Source organism: Phascolarctos cinereus, unplaced genomic scaffold (genome assembly GCF_003287225.1).
Source record: "Phascolarctos cinereus isolate Bilbo 61053 unplaced genomic scaffold, phaCin_HiC Scaffold_5;HRSCAF=322, whole genome shotgun sequence".
In the NCBI taxonomy this organism is placed as follows: Eukaryota; Metazoa; Chordata; class Mammalia; order Diprotodontia; family Phascolarctidae; genus Phascolarctos; species Phascolarctos cinereus.
The window spans coordinates 452955281-452982111 of NW_027555958.1; the positions used below are offsets into that span (position 1 = coordinate 452955281).

At 41.9% G+C, this 26831-nt stretch overlaps 1 protein-coding gene across 7 annotated transcripts in view; it reads left to right on the forward strand.

The window, feature by feature from the left end:
- ZFYVE9 (zinc finger FYVE-type containing 9) overlaps positions 1-26831 on the forward strand; it is a 184163-nt gene that overhangs the window by 121042 nt on the left and 36290 nt on the right. For 6 of the 7 annotated variants that reach the window (XM_078156632.1, XM_078156631.1, XM_020987768.2 and 3 more), the window contains 4 exons: positions 574-743; positions 1901-2021; positions 3402-3524; positions 6422-6577. In XM_078156632.1, the coding sequence (XP_078012758.1) occupies positions 574-743; positions 1901-2021; positions 3402-3524; positions 6422-6577 (570 nt within the window). The remainder of the gene's footprint in view (positions 1-573; positions 744-1900; positions 2022-3401; positions 3525-6421; positions 6578-26831) is intronic. The other variant, XM_020987769.2, reaches the window with a different exon arrangement.

Here is a 26831-nt window from a genome sequence, read left to right on the forward strand (position 1 = left end):
AGGATTCTAGTCCACTCTCTTGACAGTTCTTGTACCTTTGTTTTCTGCTCTTTCTAGCCTGATCATTAGGGCCTCTCCAGCATTCTTCCATGCATCTTTTTTGCTCTTTTTAATCACATCCCTTTCCTAGATAGTCAGGTGCCAGGGATATAACCTTTTATTTACTGGAGCTGTTGAAGGTCTGTGGCCACATTCCCCCTACTATTAATTCATTTTCTAGAAGCTTTCTACATGTACTTATTTTGGATATATTCTGTTCTTCCTCAGTTTTTTTGGTCAGTGAAATGTGTCAGTGATTGTGATTCTACCGCAGGGCAATGTGAGAACCCCTAATGTGTGTCACACGTTTGAGCTCCTCTGGTGTGCTGTTGCAGTAAGAGTGAGACACTGTTTAAAAGTAGCTATTTGTCATTGTTGCTTTTAACCCCATTAGTGGGGAGTTGTGATGATTAGATTCCAAAGACAGTTACACCAATAGTCATCTCTGCATCCCTGGATTGGGTGACCTTTCGAGCTGGTGACATAGAGATGCCTGTCATGTTGACGCCTCTTTTATTTTTCTGGCCCCTTAAGTGGCTCAGCCCCGAGAGCAAAGGCGAGTGTGGTTTGCCGATGGGATCTTGCCTAACGGGGAAGTTGCCGATGCAGCCAAATTAACAGTGAGTGGCCCTTCCTCCACGGGAGCCTTGGCTGTGTCGCATGACCCAGCCCAGCCAGTGAGCAGCAGTCCGCTTGCAGCAGAGGTAAGAGAACTCATCCATCTTAGCACTATGCCTGGTGCTGAGGGCAGAATCTCCGAGTTGGAAGGGACCACAGATGTCATTTACACAGGAGTGCCCTGAACACCAGCTCCTGTTTGAAGACCTCCATGGGGTGGAGCAGCTCTGGTTGTTAGAAAGTTTCACGGTTTTATTTTCAGATCAGCTCTTAGGCATATCCAGCTATGACTTCTGCCTTTTGGAGGCAAGAAGAGCATATTGAGATTCCAAAACAGACCCTCCAGATTCTCCCACTTCTCTGATGTTTTCTTACCTGGTATGAGAGAGAGTCATAAAGGAGAGAGCATTGCACTCTGGCTTGAGAGACTCGGGCTCTAACCACAGTGGGATTTGGGACAAGTCAATTTCTCAAGAGTCTCAGTTTTTTCATTTGTAACACTGTGGGGATTGGACCAGCTAATGCATAAGGACCATTCCTGTTCTAAGAATTCTGTGAATCTGGAGGCCTTTATAAGGCAAACAAGAATAAAGTGTGAAACATTATTTAATGGTACAGTAAGGGTTGAAAAAGAGATAAGTATCTTAAGTACTTGTCATGTTTTATCAATTCAGTTCAGCAAGTATTTATTAACTGCTCTGTGTGTGTGTGTGTGTGTGTGTGTGTGTGTGTGTTTAAAATGCACTGTGCTTAATAGATAGAATGAAACTAGGCACAGTGCTTGCTGGCCCTTAATGAACTTATAGTTTAGGAAGGGAGACAAAACAAATACAGACAATTACACTATAGGTCATAATATGATAAGTGCAAAGGGGAGAGGGCTGAGCAGAGGGCTAAGCCTTCTGACCTCACATTCATTTGGCTTTCTTAGTCTCTAGGGCATTCTGTGCTTAGTGTGGAATAGTGTAGATTATCCTTCTCTTGGTGTCTTGTCTTCCTGCTAGACTGGAAGCCCAGTTAGGGTAGGGACCACGTCTCAATTAAACAGTTCATCTTTGCCAAGTGCCTAATGTAGGGCTTTGCACACAGTGGGTTCTTATTATTTGATAGGTGTTCAATGAGTGTTTGTTACATGTCAAAGAAAGAGTATTAAAAGGCTGTCAGATTCCTATTTGGCTCTCCTCATTATATTCTACCCAAGTCTTTAATTCCCTTTACTGTTATGTATACTTGCCTTTTGTAGACTGATATTGCTGCATTCTCGGGGAGTATAACTCAGGTGGGAAGTCCTGTTGGAAGTGCAATGAACCTGATTCCAGAAGATGGCCTCCCTCCCATCCTCATTTCTACTGGGGTCAAAGGAGGTGAGTGGCACTAAAGGGTTAGATAACTTCATTTTGTACTGGTAATTGAACTGACTAAACAAAGAGCCAGGATTCTCCAGTGCCGTCCATGGAGCCCCGCGCAGTCCCTGCCTCTTGTGTTTTCCTATACACCCAACTGCTCTGAAAGCTTTTTCTTCTCTTTCTAGTTGGTGTAGCGCTTCTTAAACTGTGGGTCGTTATCCTGTATGGGATCGTGAGTGGAAAAAATTTAAGAAGCCCCAGGTTCAAGCGCATTTCTCTGTATATTTACTGTAAATTTTTTTCGGTATTTCAGAATACATCTTATCAGAATTATCTCCGCTGTCCCTCCCCCCCGAATATCATAGATTTTCTTTCTCTTTGCTTTGAGGGTACTACAGGAGGGCAGTGATGGTTGGCCACTCTTGATATTGGGAGGTATCCATCAAACCACCGTAAATAAAAGAATCTTGACATTTGGGTCCAACTGAATTACAAGAATAACGAACATTCACCTTCACTAAATGTTCTACTGAAGGAGGGCAAGTACCCCTAAAAGGATACTTCTGACAGTACAGTTCAGATGAGTGTGCTTCCTTGTGTCTTGGAAGGTAATTCCCTGATTGGTGGATGAATGTGCGCCACCACCTTCCGCGGCCACAAGTAAAACTCTTAACAGACCATTAAGTAGTGTTCCCTCTTGCCGCTGCCAGCGCGTCAGCCAAAATGGATCTAACCTTCCTGGTCTGAACGTAGCCCGCGCAGCCCTGGCTTCTTAGTGTGAGAGCTTCCAGCCGACAGATGGCTCTGTGGCTTGAGATCATGGAGGATAATGATATCTGGAGCTTTGAAAAGTGGCAGTGTATCCATTTTCTGACACTAATACTGGAGTTACAGAGCCTCTGAGTTGGACCTGGTGCCAGAATTGCTTTTGTGACTGAATTATTTGAAATGCTGGTCTTGGAGCACATATGTGAAACTGTTCAGGCTGGGTAATTTTTGATAAAGGGAGAAGAGACTAACCTTAGGATCTCTGGCACAGGCCCTTTCTGGGGTAGGAAGTTGGGTAAAATCAAATGCCATTTTTCCCCTCTGATTGACTTAGTTGGTTTTTAAACAGATTCTGGTAGGGGGACAGCTAGGTGGCACAGTGGATAGAGCACCCGCCCTGGATTCAGGAGGACCTGAGTTCAAATGCAGTCTCAGACACACATAACACTTATTAGCTGTGTAACTGTGGGCAAGTCACTTAACCCCCATTGCCCAACCAAAAAAAAATAATAATAATAATAAACAGATTCTGGTAGAGCAGGTTGCTACTCTTCTGTGTGTGGGTCCCCTCCTCCAGCTCCCCACTTCCAGTCTACTCTCCTTTCATTCTCTCTCTCTTTCTCCTTGAAGATTATGCTGTGGAGGAGCGCCCTTCCCAGATTTCCGTAATGCAGCAGCTGGAGGATGGCGGCCCTGACCCACTGGTGTTTGTTTTAAATGCAAATTTGCTGTCAATGGTTAAAATTGTTAATTGTAAGTAGTGGCCTCTTCTTCTGAACATTTCTTAAATTAAAGTGAACTAAGTTTTACAGAAGCATTGGTTATAAATAGAGTATTCACATCAGTAACTTCTGAAAGTTGAACATAGAAGTTGGTGTGTAAAGGAGCAGGTGACGGCTGTGGAGGGGCTGCATCGGGGTCGCTGCCACGCGTGGAGTCAGAGTCCTGGCCCCTCTTCCGTGGTCGTTAGCAAATCCCGTAACGTCCCTGAGTGCCAGTTTTCTCATCAGTTGGACGGGGACAACAATATTGCCATCAAGATTGTCTCAGCCTTCTGTAACCCATTAAAGTTTACAAAGTGATTCTCTCATAGTGACCCCAAGACTGAGCAGGCAGCTACTAAGCACCAGCTACATGTCAGACACTGACATAGGCGCTGGAACGGACAGAGACAGTCTTTGTCCTCAAGGAGTTTACAGGATAACTGGACGTGATAATACAGGGGAGCTGAAGAAGGAGTCTAGGGTCAGGGGAGAGTCAAGGATGATGAGTAGAGCTACGGGGCAGTCAGAGATCAGGGCAGGTAGCAGTAGGGCAGATAGCATGCTCTGAGAAGGGTCTGGTTTCCTGCTGTTCAGCTGGGTGGATGTGAAGCGTGGTCTGGGAGTGGCTGGCTCTATGATTCAGTCACTTCAGATTTATCACTTGAGCCACTGATCAAGATAACCCAGTCCAGGACTGCAGGGTGGAGTCTCTGGAGGTAGAGGTCTGGAGGGTCGCTGTTCCTAGTGGAGAGACCCTGGGGTCATGTCAGAGTAGACGGTGAGATGTTCCCACCAGGTAGTCCCTGGGTTCCGGTGAATGCCTGCCCTATCGTGTATATATTAGAGCAGCGTAGATATTATCCCATTTGGCAGATGAGGAAACAGAAATGTAGAGGCCTAGATGTGCCTGGGATCGCAGCCAGTCAGTGCCATTTTTCAGGTTCCTTACGTTCTGCCACGTGGGGCTACACGATGTAAACCAACTTAGAAGGGGCCTGCCCTGCCCAGGCTCACGCTGGCCTTTCACTGAGGGCTGCCAAGTGCTTCCTCACAACCCGGCAAAGCAGGCAGGAGGGCTGGGGTTGTCTGCGCCTTCCAAGGGTCAGCACCAGGCTTGCAGCTCGAACTGATGCTGTGTGCTTGAGCCTGCACGGTTTTACCATATTATTTGGCAGCAGGAGCCTGGCATGGTGTTTTCTGCTCCCCAGGCTGGTGCTGGGGAAGCGGGGTTGTTCTGGAGCCGAGGGAAGAGTGGGAGCCCTGGGAGGACAGTCCTCGGCTGTCGCTCTTGTTTTGGCTCTGGTGGCTGTAGAAGCCTCAGCACTTGCTCTAAGCCTTCTGCATTCCCGTGGAGCCATAGGATTTCATCGGGCCACCTCCCACTAGCCCGGCAGCCTCTCCCCCCTCTCAGAGTGTGGGAGGCAGAGCTGAAGACACTGGATAGGTTCTTTGTCCAACCTTGCACTTTATAGAAGGGAACTAAGCCCCTGAGAAGGGACTTCTCCACAATCACATCTGGAAGAAGAGTTCACAATTTGAACCCAGTGCTCCTTCTGTTGTGACATGTCCTCATTGTTCATTCAAGCCGTGAGTGACTTCCATGCTTGACTCAGTGCATCATCTTACACTTAGGGAGGAACTGGCAGAGGACTCCTTTGAGTCATTTACCTATATAGAAAGACTTTGGCAATGAGGGGATTTGGATACTTAGATAGTTCATGGATAAAATTGCTTCCTTTCCCCAAATAGAGTCCGAGTATCTTAATGTGGAGCTGCTTTATGTGGACATCTTCACGGGAGAAGACAGAAGTCGCATTTTCAGAAATGTGACCTATTTTTTGTTTTCATCTTAGTTCAGGAGCCTCATTTTGCTGGAGTGATGTGGTAAAAATAATGAGCAGTGAAAATTAACTTTTGAATCTTAGGCTGCATGTATTCAAATAATATTCATACGCTTTTAATGCTGAGAGGAATCTCAAAGATGATCTTGTCTAATCCCCATATTTTACAGAGACAGAAAACCTATCATTCTATACCAGCACCCAGAAATTTAAGATAGCATTTCATGTCAGTCCCTATGGTTATCACCCACGCTCACTAAATGTGCCTTTCCCCAATAGTATTGAGTTGTGGTCATAACTAGTCTTCTACAGTAAGTAAAGAACTTTTTTACAGGCTCATAAAAATGTCTTTCTTATAGGGTACACCATGAGGCCAAAGTAATAAAGCCAGTTTCTGTATTAATAATGTTGATTAAATCATTATTGCTCCTAGGAAAGTGGTTTCTCCTAGGAGAAGAATGGTCCGTATATGTGACACTATGTGGATTCTTGCCTTAGACTTCAGGAATCAAGCTGCTTCACTGCTTGGCCCCTGAAGGCAAAGCAAGGGGCTGTGGGGGATGTGGCCCAGTAGAGTGAACACATATATCCCGCAAGCTCGGGTTTGGGCCCAGTCGGAGTGGCTTTCCCATCACTGTAGGTGCCAGGTCAGGGTCGGAGGCCCACTTCTGGCTATGGTCATGGAGAGTCCTGCTTCATCTGCGGGCTCGGTCAGATGCTATCCAAGGATCCTTTCCCCCCTCAAAGATTCTGGAGTCGTCATTTATTTTCTTCTAGTAATTTCCTCTAGAGATTTCTTTGCTACTTTGTCAGTTGCCTTTGCTTCCTTTTCAGTTGTCTCTGATCTTTCCAGAAGCAGCAGGGTCACAGGGTGCCTCTTCTAACAGTGCTGTATAGAGACTAGTCATGATACGCTCAGTTCCATTGTACAGAGGCCTCCCTTTTCTGCCTCACTTGCCCTGTGTTTGGGCCTGGGGACAGGAGTAGGGCAGGTGCAGAGAGGGAAAGCTTGAATCTCTTGCTGACATTCTTTTTCCATCCATAGATGTGAACAGGAAGTGCTGGTGTTTCACTACAAAGGGCATGCATGCAGTGGGGCAGTCAGAGGTCGTGATCCTTCTTCAGTGTTTGCCTGATGAGAAGTGTCTGCCCAAGGACATCTTCAGTCACTTTGTGCAGCTCTATCGTGACGCACTGGCAGGTAGGCATGCTTTCTAATTGCTGGCCCTGGTGTGGGCCTTGTGGAGATGATACAAGCTGACCGAGGGATTGCAATCACTCTGTGTATATTCACTCAGTAAACAGTCATCTTGCAGTCTGAGGACGTTGCTTGAGACTTCTAGGTAGATGGCAAGTCTGAACTTGATATGACTTTATGATGCTTCCAGATATTAGGACTTGACCTCTTATAATGGTTATCCTTTTGAGAAAACTACTTGAAGCTATAATTATGGCAGAGGAAGTGTCTTTTTAAGCAGTGATTTTATTGCTGAGCAGGCATTTTCATGCCAGCAGGAATCTCATCCTCAGACTGTTTTTAGCCCTAAAAAGAGCTTACAAAGTAGTTAGAATTTGTTTTGCTTAATTCTAGTCTGAAGAAGACTGTTTTTTTGGTGTCTATAAACCTTAAATTGTGTTGTTCTTAAGTAATATGAGCATGCAAATAAACCTGTTTTCTGGGCATGCAACAAAGAGATTTGAGACACTTAATTTAAAAATTTTAAAGTTTGCCCAAGACATCATTATCGACAAATAAATGGCTATAATTAATAGGAACCAGTGGATTGTAAACTTGTCTATGCTGTATATGCTTCATTTTCTCCTTTTGTTTAGCTCTGAAGTGGGTAGTGCAGTCTGACAGTACATTTGGTACATCGAAGGTGTCTATAGCAAGGTTTGCAATTTATGTCAGGAAATTCAAAGAAATGGTTCCTATAACAGCTGTTATGAGTATATGCTTTAAGGTTTGCATAGTGTTTTGACATAATGTTATTTCATGTAATCCTGTCAATAACCCTGAGAGGCAGGTACTGGCGCTGACGGTGGAGCGGAGTGTTTGTGGGCAAGTCACTTAACTTTCTCCAGGCTGTTTCCTCTTCTGCCAAATTCTAATTCTTATACCCTCTTCCTTAAAACCCACCAGAAATGTGACTTCTTATATTCTTGTTAATCTGTAAAGATGCTTCTGGTTGATTAGGATCTAGTCCTCAAACTTGCCTCCAGAAGTCATGAGACTGCCGGGCCTGTCAGTGTGTTGTATGCCCAAGTCCTACCTAACCTTGGCACACAGGTTTCTTCCTCCTTTTGGTCATCTTTTTAAAAAATTATATATTGGGGCAGTTGGGTAGCACAGTGGATGGAGTCAGGAGGACCCGAGTTCAAATCCAGCCTCAGACCAGACACTTGATAACTTACACCCCAATTGCCTTGGCCCCCCCCCCAAAAAAAATTATACAACAAGTGTTTAGCATTTCTGTGTCCTCTGGATAACTTGTTAGGAATCCTATTTTTTACCATATCCTAGAGAATAGCTTGATCTATGGTATAACACAGCAGTATTGTCAGAGAATGTTTTTAGCTGCTCTAAAAAGATGGCAGTTTGTGGGTTTATCCCTCTGTGTTGTTGTGTCACATGTAATGGTACCAAAAACCACATGATTTAAATTGCTGTGAGTGTGATTGCTGAATTCTCGGGAACATCATGCTTATCCCTGAGCTTTCTTCTCGGTCCGTTCCTCTAAGTACAGAGGCTCCTCAGTCAAAACTGCCCAGGATCCTGCTGTCATGTGCCGCAGAAATGGGTTCTGGGAGACAGTGTCTGTGAATATTTTCCCCTGTGCGGTATCTAATATGAAATCAGGTATGTATCAAAAATACTGTGAACAAGACCCATAACCTCTCTGGGCATCAGCTCCCTCGTCTGTAAAACTGGAATCATAAATGAGTACTGTTTTTACCACCAAACTTAACTGGTTTGTTATGAGGCAATAGAAGTTCTTTCTATTAGGTCCATTACATGTGGCAAGTTTTAGGCATGAAATCAAGCATCTTGATGGCAAGTAGGTAGCAAAGTGGACTTCAAGTCCAGAAGACCTGAATTCAAATCCAGCCTCAAACATTTATAGTTCTGTGAACCTGCACAAGTCATTTGACTTTTCTGTTATTCAGTCTATAAACATTTATTAAGCACCCACTAGTACCAGACACTGTGCTAAGCATAAAAAAAAATAGGGACAGTCCCGGCCCTGAAGAAGCTTATAGTCTCATGGGGGGACGACAACACACAAAAGGAAGCAGAAAAGCCAGGGAGAGGAGTGCACGATTAGGGGTGTGGTGGAAAAGTCAATCAGAAGTCCTAGAGTAATGCAGCCTGGTGAGAAATGAGGTTTCTGAGTCACGATGGTGAGTTTCTGGTGATGAGTTTTTCCTGGGTTGACATGAAACCAAGTAGCACAGCTGCTGGGGAAATGAAGAGTTGGCTGGGCTTCTGAGGCTTTTTTAAATGGGGGCTTTGGGAGGGGTTTTCTGCTTTTCTCTGCAGCCCTCAAGTCAGAGGGTCACAGGCAATTGATGGTCCTGATGAGGTATGCCTAGCAAAGGTATTGGAATATCTGTGATGACAGTTACCTGATGATGAGCTGTTCCTGGAGGATAGAAGAGAAGGAAGGGTTGGGACAATGAGAATGGTGGAGTCAGACCAAGTAGTGAAGATACAATGTCCATTCCTGTGTAAAACACACAGACACGCAGACACAGACACAGACACACACACACACACACACACACACACACACACACACGAAAGAATAGGGAAAAAAAATGCATCTTTCCTTAATGTGATAAATAGTATCTGTGTAAAACCAAGAGCTAGCATCATCTGTGTAGGGGATAAACTAAATGTCTTTCTAGGAAGAACAGGGATAAAGCAAGGATGTCCATCATCGCCACCGTTACTTTCCAACATAGCACTAAAAACCAGCTAGCTGTAGCAGTGAGACAAGGGAAAGAAATTGAGGGTATAAGAAAAGGAAAAGAGGAAACAAAATCATCCTTTTTGGAGATGATGTAATGATTTACTTAGAAAACTTTAGTGAGTCAACTTAAAACAAATTTAAATAGTTAACAATTCCAGGAAAGTTGTAGGATAAAAACTAAACTCTGTTGCCTAAGACCCATCCATTTCACCTTTACAGTATCTTTTGAATGCACCCCATTCTTTCCTCTGGCGCTCCTGGACTATTGCGGTAATCTACAGGTAGATCTGTCTGCCTTGAGTTTTCCTCCGTTCCACTCCATCCTTTTTTTAGCCACTAAAGTGATTTTCCTGAAGTGCAGGTATGATCATGTCACCCCCTTACTCAGTAAACTCCAGTGGCTTCTTATTGCCTCCAGGATATGCAAAATGAACTGACATTCAAAGCCCTAGTCCCCTCCTACCTTTCCAGTCTTCTTACACCTTACTCCCTGACTCCCTGACTCATAACTCTTTGATCCAGGGACACAGACCTCCTGCCTGTTACACAAACAACATACTTCATCTCTCAGATCTGGACCTTTTCTATGGCTGTCTCCCTTGTCTGGAATGCTCTCCTTCCTATGCTTTACCTACTTCCTTCCCTGGCTTCAAGTCCCAACTAAAATTTCGTCTTTTACAGGAAGTCTTCCCCAACCCCTCCTTATTCTAGTGCCTTTCCTCTTAATTATTTCCTGTTTATCTTGTATATAGCTTGTTTGTGTCTATTTTTTCGCTTATTGTCTCCCCGGTTAGATTGTAAGCTTTTTGAGGGCAGTGCCTGTCTTTTGCTTCTTTTTTGTATCCCCAGAGCTTAGCACAACGTCTAGTCCATAATAGACACTATTGATTCATGACGCTTAGTTGTGGCCCTGGGAAAGTCACTGAACTTCAGTTTCCTTATCGGTAAAGTGGGGACAGTAATAGCATCTATCTCCCAGGGTTATGGTGAGGATCAAAGGAGAAGATGTCCACAGAGCACTTTGCAAACCTCAACTCACAATGTAAAGGCCAGCTGTGGGTCTTAGTCAGAGATCCCTACCAGAGCTCTGCAGTCACATCTGCCCTGAAAACATTTGGTTCATCTGGGCCAGGACAGCTCGGTATTCTTTTATTATCAGCTCATTTATGTGGGTTATCAAGTAACTGATTTGGAATCATCTTCACCTTTTGAGTCTCTACAGTCTTTAAAGGCCTGCTCATGTGCTGCCTCTTCCAGAAGGCTGGTCCTCCCTTCCCTGTTGGTAGTACCTGTCACCTTTTCACACTGCTTTTTATTTTTTGAAATTCCTTATCATGGTGTAATTCACTTCAAAAAGCATTAATTATCTTGTATGCCAGGCCTTATGATAGCACCTGGGGTTACTAGATGAAACCATCCTTGCTTTCTAGAAGATTACGTTCTGTTGAGCAAAAACAAAGTGTACATATAAAATTGAATTATAAATATTTAAAACTTGAGAAGCAGGCATGAAATGCCACAGGATCAAGTACAGATTCCTGAGGTACTTCACCAGAGATCACTTGACACATTGACCCCAAACCGTCAACAACCACGTTTTGATTCTGTCCATTCACTTGACACATTGACCCCAAACCGTCAACAACCACGTTTTGATTCTGTCCATCTAACTAGTTCTGAACCCTTCTGACTTAATTAGTGTCTAAGCCATTTTGTTCAGTTGTGTCCAAGTGACTTCATGGACCATAGCATTCCAGGCCCTTCTGTCCTCCCACTATCTCCCAAAGCCTGTCCAAGTTCATGTTCATTGTTTCCATGATACTACCTATCCACCTCATTCTCTGCCATCCCCTTTTCCTCGTGCCTTCAATCTCTTCTAACATTAAGGTCTTTTACAAGGAGTCCCATCTTCTCGTTATGTGGCCAAAATATTTAAGCTTCAGTATTTGTTCTTCTAATGAATAATCTGAATTAATTTCTTAAAATGTTGACTGATTTAATATTTTTGCTGTACAGGGGATTCCCAGAAGTCTTCTCTAGCACAGTTCAAAAGTGTTGATTCTGTCATGCTTCACTTTCCTCATAGTCCAATTCTCACAGCTATATACATTGCTACTGGAAAGACGCATAGCTTTAAGTATATGGACTTCTGTCAGCAAAGTGATGTCTTAGCTTTTTAGTATGCTATCTAGATTTGCCATAGTTCTCCTTCCAAGGAGCAAGCATCTTAATGATTTCATGGCTGCAGCCACCATCTGCACTGATCTTTGAGCCCAAGAAAATAAAATCTGTTGCTGCTTCCATTTCTTCTTCCTCTGTTTGCCACAAAGTGATGGGACCAGTTGCCAAGATCTTAATTTTTTTGATGTTAAGTTTCAAGTTATCTTTTACACTCTCCTCTTTCATCTTCATGAAAAGGCTTCTTAATTTCTCTTCACTTTCTGCCATCAGAGTGGTATTGTCTGCATGTCTGAGATTGTTGGAATTTATTTCTCCCAGTAACCTTAATTCCAGTTTTTGATTCATCCAGCCTGGCATTTTGCATGATTTACTCTGCCTATAAGTTAAATCAACAAGGTGACAATGCACAGCTTTGTTGTACTCCTTTTCCAATCTTAAACCAGTCAGTTGTTCCATGTTTGGTTCTAACGGTTGCTCTTTGACCCACATACAGGTTCCTCGGGAGACAAGTCAGATGATGTGGTACTCCTCTCTCTTTGAGGACTTGCCATATTTTGTTGTGATGCACACAGACAAAGGCTTCAGTCAGTGAAGCAGAGGTTGATGTTTTTCTGGAATTCCTTTGCTTTCTCTGTAATCCAGTGAATGTTGGCAGTGTGGTCTCTAGTTCCTCTGCCTCTTCAGAAACCAGCCTGCTCTTCTGCTAATTCTTGGTTCACATGTTGCTGAAGCCCAGCTTGCGGAATCTTAAGCATAACCTCGTTGGTGTGTGAAATGAGCACTATTGTTTGGTAATTTGAACATTTCTTGGCCTTGTCTTTCTTTAGGATTGGGACATAAACTGATCATTTCAAGTCCACTGGCCACTGTTGAGTTTTCCAAATTAGCTGGCATATTAAGTGCAGCATTCTAATAGCATCATCTTTTGGGATTTAAAATAGCTCAGCTGGATGTCCATCACATCCATTAGCCTTATTGTTATATGTTATTATATATTTTTTAAGTCTCATTTGACTTCATTCTCCAGGATGTGTGACTCGAGATCAGTAACCATATACCATTGTGTTTAAAGGTGATGATGGTAAGATCTTTCCTACGTAGTTCTTTTGTGTATTCTTGCCACCTCTTCTCAATCTCTTCTGCTTCTGTTAATCCCTACCATTTTTATGTTTCATCATGCCCATTTTTGCATGAAACTTTCTCTTTACATCTCTAATTTTCTTGAGAGATTTCTTGTCTTTCTCATTCTATTGTTTTCTTCTATTTTTTTGCATTACTCATTTAAGAAAACCTTCTTATCTCTCCTTGCCATTCTCTGGAATTCTGCATTCATTTGGATTTATCTTTCCCTTTCTCCTTTCCCTTTCCTTCTTTCTTTAGCTATTTGTAAAGCCTTATCAGACAGCCATTTTGCTTCCTTTTTCTTTGGGATTTTTTTTGTTGCCGCCTCCTGTGCGATATTGTGAACTTCTGTCCACAATTCTTTCAGGCATTCTTATGTACCAGATCTAATTCCTTAAATTTATTCATCATCTCTACTTCATATTCGTAATGAATGCTATTTCGGTCATACCTATGTAGTGTGATGGTTTTCCCTCCTTTCTTCAATTTAAGTCTGAATTTTGTAGTAAGAAGCTCATGATCTGATCCACAGTCACTGCAGGTCTTGTTTTAGCTATCCATATAGAACTTTCTCCACCTTTGGCTGCAAAGTATATAATCAGTCTGATTTCTGTATTGACTATCTGCTGATGTCCATGTGTAGAGTCACCTTTTGAGTTGTTGAAAAAGAGTGTTTTCTGTGACCAGTGAGTTATCTTGACAAAACTCTTATTAGTCTCTGCCCTGCTTCACTTGGGTACTCCAAAGCCAAATTTGACTGGTATCCCAATTATCATTTGATTTCCTACATTCCAATCCCCTATGATGAATGTGACATCTTTTTTTGGTGTTATTTCTAGAAGATGTTGTAGATCTTCATAGAACTAATCAACTTTGACCCCTTTCGCATTATTGATTGGAGCATAAACTTGTATTACTGTGATGTTGAATGGTTTGCCTTGGATTCAAACAGATATTATTCTGTCATTTTTGAGATTATATTCTAGTACTGCTTTCCTCACCCTTTTATTGACCATGATGGCTACTCCATTTCTTCTAAAAAATTCTTGCTCACAGTAGTCTATGAAGCGATCACCTGAATTAAATTCACCCATTCCTATCCATTTAAGTTCACTGACACCCAAAATGTCAATGTTTAAACTTTCCTTCTCTTCTTTGACCACATCCAACTTACCTTGGTTCATAGATGTTACTACATTGCTGGTTCCTGTGCAACATTGAGCTTCACAGCATCAGACTTTCATTTCGTCACCAGATGTATCTGCAGCTGACCCTCCTTTTGGCTTTGGCCCAGCTACTTCATTAGTACTAGAGATACTTGTAGTTGTCCTCCACTCTTCCCCAGTAGCATGTTGGACATCTTCCTAACTGACAGACTCATCTTGCGATGTCGTCTCATTATAGCAGAGATACTGGAGTAGTTTGCTAGTTTCTTCTCCAGGGGATCACCTTTTGTCAGAACCTGTCCATCTTGGGTAATGCTGCACAGCATAGGTCATAGTTTAATTGAGCTATGCAAGCCCTTCTGCCAGGATAAGGCAGTGGTTTGGGTTGGGGGTGACGGGGTGTCTTAGCCATATCTCTCCAATAATATAAGATACTTTTTTGAAAAGCGTTGCTGAAAATTGAAGGTAAATGATATCTGTAGTATGCCTTTCATCTATTATTCATCCAATATTGTTAGGAAAAGGGGGGAAAAAGCTAGTCTGGCATGGCTTGTTCTTGATGAAGCCATCCTGGTTTTTTATGGTCTCTGGTTCCCTTTCATGTTTATGCCGTCTATGTTTTGGTCTATAGTTTGCAAACTCAGTGCTGTCTCCCATTTTGAATGTTGGGATAACATTTGCCTTTTGCCGGTGTTGTGGTGTCTATTTTACGTGATCTTTCAAATATCGCTGACAGTTCCTGAGCAATCCCATCTGCCATTTCTTTCAGGGTCTAAGAACATATGGTTCACCTGGGTCTGGTAATTTGAATTCATCGAGGGCAGCTAGGTGTTCCCATACTATATAACCCCTTACTTATCTTGAGTATCAGTATCCATGTGGGCATTTACTAGTTGAATATGGGAGTTGATGAGGGGTTTTGGAAGGTGCTGGGGAGGTGATCATTCATTTTTGTCCCCATTTCCCACCATTTATGAGCATGTGCTCTCTGAGTGACGGATTTAGTTATAAGCCATTTACCACATTGATAACCCGCACAGAAAATTTACACATCTAACTGAGCAAGGTTTACTGAAGGTTGGGTATAAAGCCTAAGAGAAATGTTAGTTACTGGCTTTAGTGTTAATGTCTCCTTGCTGTGTACATTGTAGTCACCTAAATGCTTTTTGAATTTGAGTGAATTGTGGTATTCACAGTCATGGGTCTGCTGGTGCTGAATGAAATTCACCTGAATAATTCACATTTAATAAGAATTTAAATTATCTAATAATAATTTAAGTCAATTTAAAATAAATACTAATTTAATAAAAATAATTTTAAAATGCAGCTGAGAGCACTAGTGTAATATATCTTTAAGTGATGGCAGTTTTATCAGGGATACCAGCCCAATAATAATGACAATTATAATCAATATTTACATAATACTTTTAGAATGTTTTAGATGTGGTATCTTATTTGAGCTTCACAACAACTCTGTGAGGTAGATCCTGCAGGTGTTATTACCCCCATTTTACTGATGAGGAAATTGATGTTTTTTTGTTTGTTTGTTTGTTTTATGTTTTTTTTTTTTTTGGCTAGGCAGTGGGGTTAAGTGACTTGCCCAGAGTCACATAGCTAGTAAGTGTTATGTGTCTGAGGCCGGATTTGAACTCAGGTCCTCCTAAATCCAGGGCCGGTGCTCTATCCACTGTGCCACCTAGCCGCCTCTGAAATTGATGTTTTGAGGAGGGGAAATGACTTGCCCAGGGACATAGCAAGTAAGGGAGGAGGCAGGACTAGAATTCAGGTCTAGTGACTGAGTAGCACATTACCGTGTGTGACACATGCTTTCCCTGTAGAAGCATTTTTAGTCAGCAAGATTTTGACTTTTAGTTGTGGAGTTGGAACGAGAGAGAAGAAATCAGTTTAACAGAGAGGTTAGCTGGTTCTTTCTCTTCCTTTTCTCCATTAAGACCTTATATGTCAGAGGAAGAATTTCATAAACTCATTCACTTTAATATATTCCTCTTAGGAAATCTCCCAGGGATGTTTGCATTTGAGCTAGAGACAAAGCCTGAGGTCACAGCAATTTTTTTTCAAATATTGAATTATGTATCAGCAAGTACAAGAAGGTAGTGAAAGCAAAAGCCTTTGAAGCTGTAAAGATGTCGGGAGGCGGACGGGGATGGTGGTAGGGGCTGTCATCGTCATTGCTGTGACTGTGGAAGTTTTTCATGACTTCTACCAGGATAGGTGAAGCCGTTCTTTGGCCATGAAGAGGGTGTTCCTTCTTCCTGCCTAGTCAGTGTTGGCTGATGGCTGCAGCCCGGGGAAATTGAGCCCTTGGAGAGCAGCCACATCTGAGTGCGGTGTCATTGCTGAGAGTTAGCTTTTCTTTGGTGCGTTTGCACACTAGAGAAAAGGAGCGTAGAGAGAGATTCTGTTGATACATAGGCATTGAGACAGTCAACCCTGTCAGTTCCCATAGACCTATTGACATAGGAACAGAGACCAATTTGAGGTAGACTAGAAGTGTTACAGAGATTTTTGTCACCTCTATCCTCAGTTCCTCTGTCTCCTGGGCATCCTTTCCCCCTTGGGATATTCATATATCTTGAGAGCTTTAGGGGGGAAAAAAAGACTTTGGTCCCTCTGTTTACTAGTAGAGAAGTACTACTTATTTGTCTGAATATAGGCAGTCCTTCTAAGTTCTTCTAAGGTCCCTTTGAAGGGAAGATACATATTGAGTCACACTGGAAAAAAAATAACGGAGTATAGGACACAATCAGATCTACAAGCCAGATTTTGGAGGAAGTGGATGGAATAAGGAGTGCCTCCTGTTTTCAGACCATTATGATAGTTTTCTCTTATACTGTAAAATTACATTATGGGCATTTGATTTTAAATTATTTTAATAATCTGTTGGATGATTTAAAATCATCTGGCAATTTCAGGTACCTCTAAGTGGGTAGTTAGTCATCAAAACCAGTCAGTAAACATTTATTAAGGGCTCACGACGTGCCAGACAGTGTGCTAAGCAATAGCTGGGGATGCAAAGAAAGGCAAAAGACAATTCCTACCCTTGTGGACATCATGATCTAATGAGAGAGGCAGCGTGTAGACAATTACAGATCAGAAAATGTGTGTGCAAGATAAATAAGAAATGATCTATAGGGGGAAGACACCAGAGTTAAGAGAGCTTGAGAAAGGCTTCCTGTAGAAGGTGAAATTTTAGCTAGGGCTTGCAGGAAACCAGAGAAGCCAGGAGGCAGAAAGGAGGAGAAAGAACATTCCAGGCATGGGGGAAAACCAGAGAAAGTTCTTGGAGCCAGGAGATGGAGAGTCTTGTCGGAGGAACAGCCAGGAGGCCGGTGTCACTGCGTTGAAGAGTATGTTGAAGGGTAGAAGCTACTCTGGCCTGATTCAGTGACAGAACTAACCAGATCATCTGAAGCAACTAGAGCTGAGCTAAGCCTTTACTTAAAAAAATAGAACCAAGAAAAAGAATAGCTTCCAAGGAGTTTTCTCATTTTGAGAATAGAAATAATTGAAATTGGTTTTGCAAACGTTACATTTTACATTGTTACATTAATCCACAGAAATGTACATTTTGAGGGATCTAGAATTTTAGTGTTCCTTCCCTCTGCCTTTTCAGGATGTTAATCACATAGTCATCATTTTACAGAGCATGTTATTGAAAAAAATAGAGTTTTCTTATTGGTGAGAATAGTAACTCATTTCTGTCAGTTTAAGGTTTACAAAGCACTTTGCTCACAGTGGTCATGTAAGGTATCTATCATTCTGTCTATCATCAAATATTCTCATTTTACATATAGGGAAACTGAGACTCCAACTATTAAAATAACTTGCTTACATAGTAACTTGCAGAGGCAAAATTTAATAAAGAATTATTCCTAAATCACTTTGGATTCATCAAGTGATTTCCTTGCAGTGGCCCTTTGAGGTAGGTAGGTCAAGTGTGATGATGGTGATGATTTTTGTTGGTATCCTTTGTTTTTTACATCACCAGAATTTCTTCCAGCTTTCTTTTCTTTGTTCCCAGAGAGGCCATCTCATATAACAAAAAAAAATTTTTTGAAGAAAAAGAGAAAGCAGAACCAAAAAAATCAGCAAAACCAATCAATACATGGAAAACTTCTGAAAACAAGCACAGCATCTCCCACTGGTGGGCCTCCCGCCTCTGCGAGAGGGGGCGGGGCAGTCTTCTCTTGTTTCTTCTTTGGGGCCTGGCTATGGTGCTTTCGTGTTCTGCAGCGTTCACTCGTGATGGCTTTGTGGTCATTCCTTCCATGCACAGGCCTCCTTCATTTGATCGCATGTCACATACACGGCACTTTTTACAAACGGAAGATTTATGGCAACCCTGCATCAAGCAGGCCTGTTGACGCCATTTTTCAAAGAGCATATGCTCACATTGTCTCTGTGTCACATTTTAGTCCTCCTTGCAGTATTTCAGACTTTTTCATTATTGTTCTACCTGGTATGATGGGGATTTGTGATCAGTGATCTCTAATGTTACTGTTGTAATTGGTTTGGGGTGCCACAGCATGCACCCATGTAAGATGATGAACTTAATAAATGTGTGTCTGCTGACTGCCTCGCTGACCGGGCATTCCCCCATCTCTCTTCCTTTCCTTGGGTCTCCCTATTCCCTGAGACAGTGATATTGAACTTACTTCAATTAAGAACTCTCCAATGGCCTGTCAGTGTTCAAGTGAAAGGAAGAGTCAATTGATGCAGCATGTTTCCTTGTCTTATTTTAAGTAATTGCCACAGCCACCTCAGCCTTGATCAGCCGGCAGCCGGCGACACCAAGGCAAGACCTTCCGCCAGCACAATGGTTATGACTTACTGATGTTTAGCGTTTTTAAGCAATAAGGTATTTTTAAATTAAGCTATGTACGTTTTTTATATGATACTATTGTACACTTAATAGATGAGTACAGTATGGTGTAAACATAACCTTTGGAAAACCAAAAAATTTGCGTGACTTACTTTATCGTGATAATTGCTTTATTGTGCTGCTCTGGAATGAAACGCAGAGCACCTCTGAGGTCTGCCTGTGCGTCGTCATCATCGTTGTCTAGATCAGGGGTGGGGAACCCTCAGCCTTGAGGCTGCAAGTGGTCCTTTGTGTCCTCAAGTGCGGCCCTTTGACTGAATCCAAACTTCACAGAACAAATCTCCTTGTTAAAAAGATTTGTTCCGTAAAACTTAGACTCGGTCAAAAGGCCGCACCCACGGACCTAGGCCACATGTGGCCTCCCCTGATCTGGATCAGCGCTTCTTAATGGTTGCCACCCACAGTTTAGGAAGCTCTGGTCTAGGTTGTTTTCTTGATTTCCCTTTTTTGTGCTGCATCACATTATGTAAATTTTTCTGTGCTTCCCTGTATTCATCACATTCATTGTTTCTTAACAGCACGTTAATATTCTGTTACGTTCATGGATCACAGTGTCTTCAGCCGCTTCCCACGTGACTGGCACCCCTTTGCCTCCAGCTCTTTATCATCACAAAAGTGCTGCTGTAAATGTTCCAGTGCATTCGGAGGCTTTCTTCTCACCTGTTACCTCCTTAGGGTCTAAGTGTAATAATGGAATCTTGGGTCAAAGGGTGTGGACATTTTAGTCACTTTATTTATGTAATTCCAAATTGCTTTCCAAAATGGTTATATTATTTCACAGCTCCACTAACTGTGAATTAGTGTGCCTATCCTCGCACAGCCCTTCCAACATTAACTGTTGGCATTTTTATCATTTTGCCAGTTCATAGAGTACAAAGTGAAACCTGGAAAATATTTTGATTTGCATTTCTCTTATTATTAATGATTTAGGGCATTCTTTTATGTGGTTTTTAACATTTTGCATTTCTTCTTTGGAGACTCTTCATTCATATGCATTGATAATATAATGTTTTGAGGTTTGCTAAATACTTTATGTTTACCCCCTGAGGTGTGTATGTGTGTGTGTGTGTGTGTGTGTGTGTGTGTGTGTGTGTATAATAATAATAATTATTATTATTATCCCCATTTTACAGGTGAGAGAACTGAGGCTCACAGAGGTTAAATAACATGGTCATATGGTTAGTAAGTACCAGTGGTGGAATTTGAACTCAGACCTTTCTGATTCCAAGTCTAGCAGTCTTTTCTGTTGCACCACTTTTTCCTCATTCCCCATTTTACACATAAGTAAGCTGAACTTCTGAGAGTTTCTCACGATTCCCATCTGAATAGTCCTTTGAAGTTTGCAGAGCACTTGACCTGCCTTGGTCATGTTGATCCTCACTTACAGTTGCAAAGCTGGTGGGTCTCTGAAGTGGAATTTGAGCCCCCGCCTCTCCCAGCCCGCACGCCGGGGCCAGCTCTCCCCCCACGGTGTCACGCTGTAAAGCACAAATGCTGCAGTCCGGTCTCGCTCGTTGTTAGCGCCGTCGGGTCGATTTCCCGTGTAAATCAGATGTGTGAATGTGTTGGATGCGTAGAATTTTCTAAGTGGCTGCGTCTCGGCTCTGCAGTGGGTGTCTGGTGTCCTCCCAGGCAAGTCGTGTGGTTGTTCAGCACCACCCCCAGTGGTCTTGATCCTGCCCTCCAGTCACCGCTTCTGTGTTATGTTTGTACACGGCTGCTTGCAAGTTGTGTTCCCAGTCGGCAGGGACTGTTTTTGGCCTTTGTACCACCAGTGCTTAGCACAGTGTCTGGCACATAGTAGGTCCTTGATATATGCTAGTTAATTTGTTGATATAATTTAAAAATATAAAGATATTTAAAATGATCACCGTGTCACAAATGTCATCAGTGAAGAGAAGAAGCTCCTTTTTGTGGTGGCTGAAAATTACGAACTGGGGGAATGTCCATCCGTCGAGAATGACTGAATAAGTTACAGTATGTGAATGTGGTAGAATAATATCGCACTCTAAGAAATGATGAAGAGGATGGTTAAAAAAAAAAACCACAGGAAAAATGCAGAGTGAAGTGAGGGGAACCGGGAGAACTTTTTATACACAGTCACAGCAACAATGTAGAGAGAATCAACTTTGAAAGATTCAGTGGCTCTGATCGACACAGCGACCAAACACAATTCTGGCACGATGAAGCACGTTGCCCGCCTCTACGTGAAGAGCTGCTGGACTCAGAGGGCAAATCAAACCATACTCTTTCTCTTTCTTCTACTTGTTTTTAACTTTTCTTTTCTTTCTTGTTCTCTCCCTTCTTTCTTTCTTTTTTCATAGCTAATACAGCAATTTGTTTTGCATGAACATATATATTATATTTATAATGGGTTTTGTTTTTCTCTCTTTCTCAGTGGGTGGAGAAGGGAGAGGGAAAGAATTTTGAACTATAAAATAAAATTGAATTAAAAAAAAGGAATTCATTAGGATTTTTGCATCAATCACCATTTTTTTCTGTCTTGCTTGTAGGTTACAGAAAGATGTTACCTGTCTGTGTGATTTACTTACTATTACACCGTGATACTATTTGGTAAAGGAAAAGTTCATTTTTATCCTTTCATGAGCAAGTAAACCATAGAATTGCCTCTGTGAGTAATCATGTCATTTTGACATTTTGAGGCCATAAAGAAAGAGTAAAATCTGTAATTTTAAAGCAAAACCTAAAATAGACCTATATAATCATAACAGTATAATTCACATTTACTAATACTGTGTGACCGTCTCTCTGGTGTAGTGGATACAGACCCGGCCTCCATTCTAGGAAGGCTTGAGTTCCAGTTCCTTCTCTGACATAACATTGTTTGGGTGATCTTAGCCAAGCCTAGTCATGTTACCATTTTCTAGGACACTCTCTAAGATGACAAGTAGTGAAGGAGGAGCCAGCCTTCATCAATGGAGGCAGTTCCTCACTTCTCCCAGATGCATAGACAGTGCCTGGCACCAGTGAATTCCAGGCCTAGGCCCTCTCCTCATGGCCCTTTACAAAGCCTTTCCTTCACTATCACCTGTGCATGGGTCAGTGGGTCCTTCTTCTGGTGGAGCCTTGACCTGAGTACTGTTTTTGTGATTGCCCATACTGTTCTCTTCCCATTAATTCACAAGGGGTCTGTTGTCATGGGCATCATCAGATCTGTGAGTTTATGGGCTCACTGAAGATGTCATCCATGGGGGAGACAGTTAAGACCTCAAACCTCACACTCGTGAACGCATTTCGTCAGGATTGTGAGATGAGCATAATGACTTACTCAAGTTTCCTCAAGTGGGAAACAAAAAGAAGAAATTTCCTGAGATGTGCTTAGGTTTCAGTGAAGTTAGAGTGTCATTTTTTGAGAACTCCAGATCATTCTCTGCATCTTTTTGTTGGATTGCAGTTTGCATGCGGAAAAAAACCATTAGGCTCAGAAGAATTGGGTTTCCGCTCTGGCTCATCCCCTTAACCAGCTGTGTGCCCATGAGCAAATCACTTAAGCCTCTCCAAACCTCGTCTGTAAAATGGGGATAACACTTGCCTTAATTGGTTGTCATGAGGGAAGTCCATGATAAACCATAACGCCCTGTCAAAAAGTGAATTATTATTTTATTTAAGAAGAGAAGATAAAATGCAAATGCTGTGGAAATGTGAACTATTATTACATCACTTGTTGCTTGGAAATAGTTCAACAAGCGTTTATTAATTGTCAGTTCTATGTTTTACTAATCAATAGGGATGCAAAGACAAAAATGAGAAAGAGGCTCTGCCTGCAAGGAATTTTCATTGTGCGGGAGCTCTCAGTTTGACACAGAAGCAAGTATAGAATAACTTGCGAATAGAAGGAACACTAGAGTGGCTGAGGATGTCCTTGCATCCAGCAGGAGGGTCAAGGTGATGCAGTGGTGGAGGTGGCCAGGGAGGCCACGGAACCCACTGAAGTGAACAGTTAGGGGGGCTGTGCCAGGACATGCTCTCCAAAATGCCCATCTACCTGACAGGTGAGCTGTCAGCCACCAGTGAGGACTATAAACTTCTGGGGAATGTGAACAAACTGACTAGCTTGAAGAATCTAGAAATGAAAGATATTGCAGTAAACATAAGTAGGAATCTGAAGGACTTAAACCAGAAATATGCAGCACTTCAGCCTGATCTGCGTCAGATTACTTTACTTGAGAGGCAAATAGCACCTCTGAAGCAGGCAGCCACAAGCTGGATGCACATTCTAAGAATCTAGAAGCAAAGTACGAGAAGTTAGAGAGGCAATGAAAGAATTCTTTAGTACAAAGGCTTACCTATAAGTGTGTCTTGTAAGAGCTGGAATAGGCGGGATGGAACTCATCAAACAGCTCTGCTTCGATTCCGTGAAAGGAAGCGGCGCTGAAGATCCACGGAGAATCCCAGCCCCCACCCGCGGTTGCCTCAACTGCCCCTTGGCGTCACTTCCTCTTACTGTGTGCTGCACGGCGTGCTCTGGACCAAGGCGTAGGAGTCAAGATCGACCCCATCTAGAGCAGATACAGATGAGGGCACCCGGTCTCTCTGTCTCTTTAGAATACTGGTACGCTTCTTTCTGCCCTCCTTCCCTCCTCTTTTACTCTTACAGATAGTTTACCTCTTTTTTTTTTTTAACTTATAGTGCAGTGGTTCTCTCTCTCTCTCTTTTTAATGTACAACTTTTTTTTCTAATAAGCTTTTAAAAATTATTTGGTATTTAATTTTCCCCCAATTTACATGTAAAAACCATTTTTAACATTTGTTTTTTTAAATTTTTAGTTCCAAATTCTCTCCCTCCCTCCCATCTCCCCCCATTGAGAGGGCAAGCAATTTGATACATTATACATGTACAGCCATGCAAAACGTATTTCCACATTAGTCATGTTGGGAAAGAAAACACAGACCAAAAATAAAAACCCAAACAAATGCAAGAAAATTTTTTTAAAAGGTGTGCTTTGATCTACATTCAGACTCCTTTAGTCTTTTCTCTGGGAATGAATCACATTTTTTATCCTAAGTCCTTCAGAATTGTCGTTGATCATTGTGTTGCTGAGAATAGCTAAGTCACTCACACTTGATCATCGTACTATATTGCTGTTACTACATACAGTGTTCTGGTTCTGCTGATTTCGCTTTGCTATCAATCCGTGTAAGTCTTCCCAGGTTTTTCTGAGAGCATCCCGTTCGTCATTTCTTATAAAACTATAGTATTCCATCCCAGTCATATACCACAGCTTGTTCAGCCATTCCCTGATTGATAGGCGTCCCCTCAATTTCCAGTTCTTTGCCACCAGAAAAGAGCTGCTATAGGTCTTTGTAAATATAGATCTTTTTCCTTTTTGTTTTTTTTTCTCTTTGGGATACAGACATAATAGTGGTGTTGCTGGGTCCAAGGGTATGCATGGTTTTATAGCTCTATGGGCATAGTTCCAAATTGCTCTATAGAATGGTGGAATCAGTTCACAACTTCGCCAGTAGTGCATTAGTGTCTCAATTTTCCCACATTTTCTTCCACAGTTGTCATTTTCGCTTTCTTTCATGCTAGCCAATCTGATAGGTATGAAGTGGTACCTCAGAATCGTTTCAGTTTTTCTTGTTCTATCAGTAGTGATTTAGAACGGGGCTTCAACATAACACTTACTAGCTGTGTGACCCTGGGCAAGTCACTTAACCCCCATTGCCCAACCAAAAAAAAAAAAAAAGGAACAGGGCTTCATCAGTTTTTTCCACTCACAACCCCTTTTAGAGTTTCGCAGCTTTATTGACGTGCTGTTGCGTGGCCTGAGGCCATGTGCAGTGCAAAGTCTGCATGCTCTGTGTTCAGAATCAATGCTGCAGTGAAGTTGCATGATGCGACACAGGCAAGTGCTGCCAGAAACGCCTCGGATTCATCACGCATTTGATTTTGAATTAATTTTTGGTCGTTATGCTTTCAGAAACCTTTTGTTACTGCCAAATTTTTTGCAACCTGCAGTTTTAGAAGTGCTTATTTAGAGCATTTTTTCCCCACATGGCTATAGATAGCTTTGATTATTTCATCTGAAAACTGTCTGTTCATAACCTTTGACCGTTTATCATTTGGGGAATGGCTCTTATTTTTTATAAATTTGACTCAGTTCTTTGTATATTTGAGAAATGAGGCCTTTATCAGAGAAATTTTCTATCAAATTTTTTCACAGTAGTGATTAGTCAATGTATTTCCCTCCATCCTATTTTTCACCTCATTATTCTACTCTCTCTCCTTTCACCCTCTCCATCCACAAAAGTCTTTTGCTTCTTACTGTTGCCTCCCTAAATCTATCCTCCCTTCTATCAGCCACATCCCACTTCTTTTACACCCTTCCCCTCCTACTTTCCTGTAGGGAAATATAGATTTCTGTACCCAACTGAGTGTCTGTTATTCTCTCTTTGAAGCACTTCTGATGAGAGTAAGGTTCAAGCTTTCTCCCCAAATCCCCCACCTTCCCCTCCACTGTAAAAGTTCTTTTGCACCTCTTTTATGTGAGATAATTTATCCCATTCTACCTCTCCCTTCCCCCTTCTCCCAGTGCATTCCTCTTTCTCATCCATTACTTTCGTTTTTTTAGATAGCATCCCATCACATTCAACTCACACTCGTGCCCTCTGTGTACATGCTTTCATACTGCCATAATAATGAAGAAAGTTCTTGTGAGTTACCAGTATCATCTTCCTGTGTAGGAATGTAAACAGTTTAACCTTATTGAGTTCCTTATGCTTTCTCTTTCCTGTTTACCTTTTTTAATGCTTCTCTTGAGTCTTATATTTGAAAGTCAAATGTTGTGTTCAGCTCTTGTCTTTTTAACAGGAATGCTTGAAAATCCTCTGTTTCATTAAATGTCCGTTCCTCCCCCCCAAAGGATTATGCTCAGTTTTGCTGGGTCGGTGTTTCTTGGTTGTAATACTAGCTCCTTTGCCCTCAGGAATATCATATTCTAAGCCCCTCTGATGCTTTAATGTAGAAGCTGCTAAGTCTCGTGTTATCCTGACTGTGGCTCCACAATATTTGAATTGTTTCTTTTTGGCTATTTGCAATATTTTCTCCTTGTCCTGTGAGCTCTGGAATTTGGCTATAATTTTTTAAAAATTGGCTGTAATATTCCTGGGAGTGCTCATTTTGGGATCTCTTTTAGGAGGTGATCAGTGGGTTCTTTCAATTTCTATTTTACCCTCTGGTTCTAGACTATCAAGGCTGTTTTCCTTTATAATTTTTTTTATCATGGCTGTCAAGTAGTCCAGTAATTCTTAAATTATCTCTCAATCTTTTTTCCAGATCAGTCATTTTTCTGATGTAATATTTCATATTTTCTATTTTTTTCATCCTTTTGATTTTGTTTGTTATCTTTTGTTTGCTTTTGTTTGTTTCTTGGTATCTCCTGCTTTGGGACGACCTCAGGAGCTAACACCCTGTGAATTGAGTGAGGTGTCTTGGAGGGGAGCATTGTTCCATTACAGCCTCTGATTCTGACTGGCTGTGTAACCCTGGGTTCAGTTTCCTTATCTGTAAAATGGGGACAAAAGTAGCACCTACCTCGGTTAAGAGGAGCAAATGAAATTATACTTGTAAAGTGTGTCACAAACCTTAAAAGTGCTCTGTCAGTGCTAGCTAGTATTAATATTAGTATTACCTTATCTGTTGGATAGATGGAATAAGCATTTATAGAGCACATACTGTGGGCCAGCTCAGTGAGATGTCTCATTCTGTCCTCCCCAAAAGCCTGGGAGGTAGGTGCTATTGTTATCCCCATTTTACAGTCAAGGAAACTGAGGCAGACAGGTTACTAGTATGCTAGTTGTATGAAGCCACATTGGAACTCAGGTCTCCCTTACTCCAGGCTCAGCACTCTGCCTTGCACCACCCAGCTACTAATATGTTCCCATGTGGTTTTAATTTCTTCTTCTACCTTTCCCTATATTTTGAAAGCCTTTTATATCATAATGTGAGTTTTAAGATCATGAGTAATTGCTTTGGCAAAATCTGTTACAGTATTCTCTTAAATTTTTATGAATCAGTATAATCTCCAGGATTTTGCGGGTAGCAGTTTTCTATCTGTTCATTTCCAGCGCACTTGATTTGTTGAA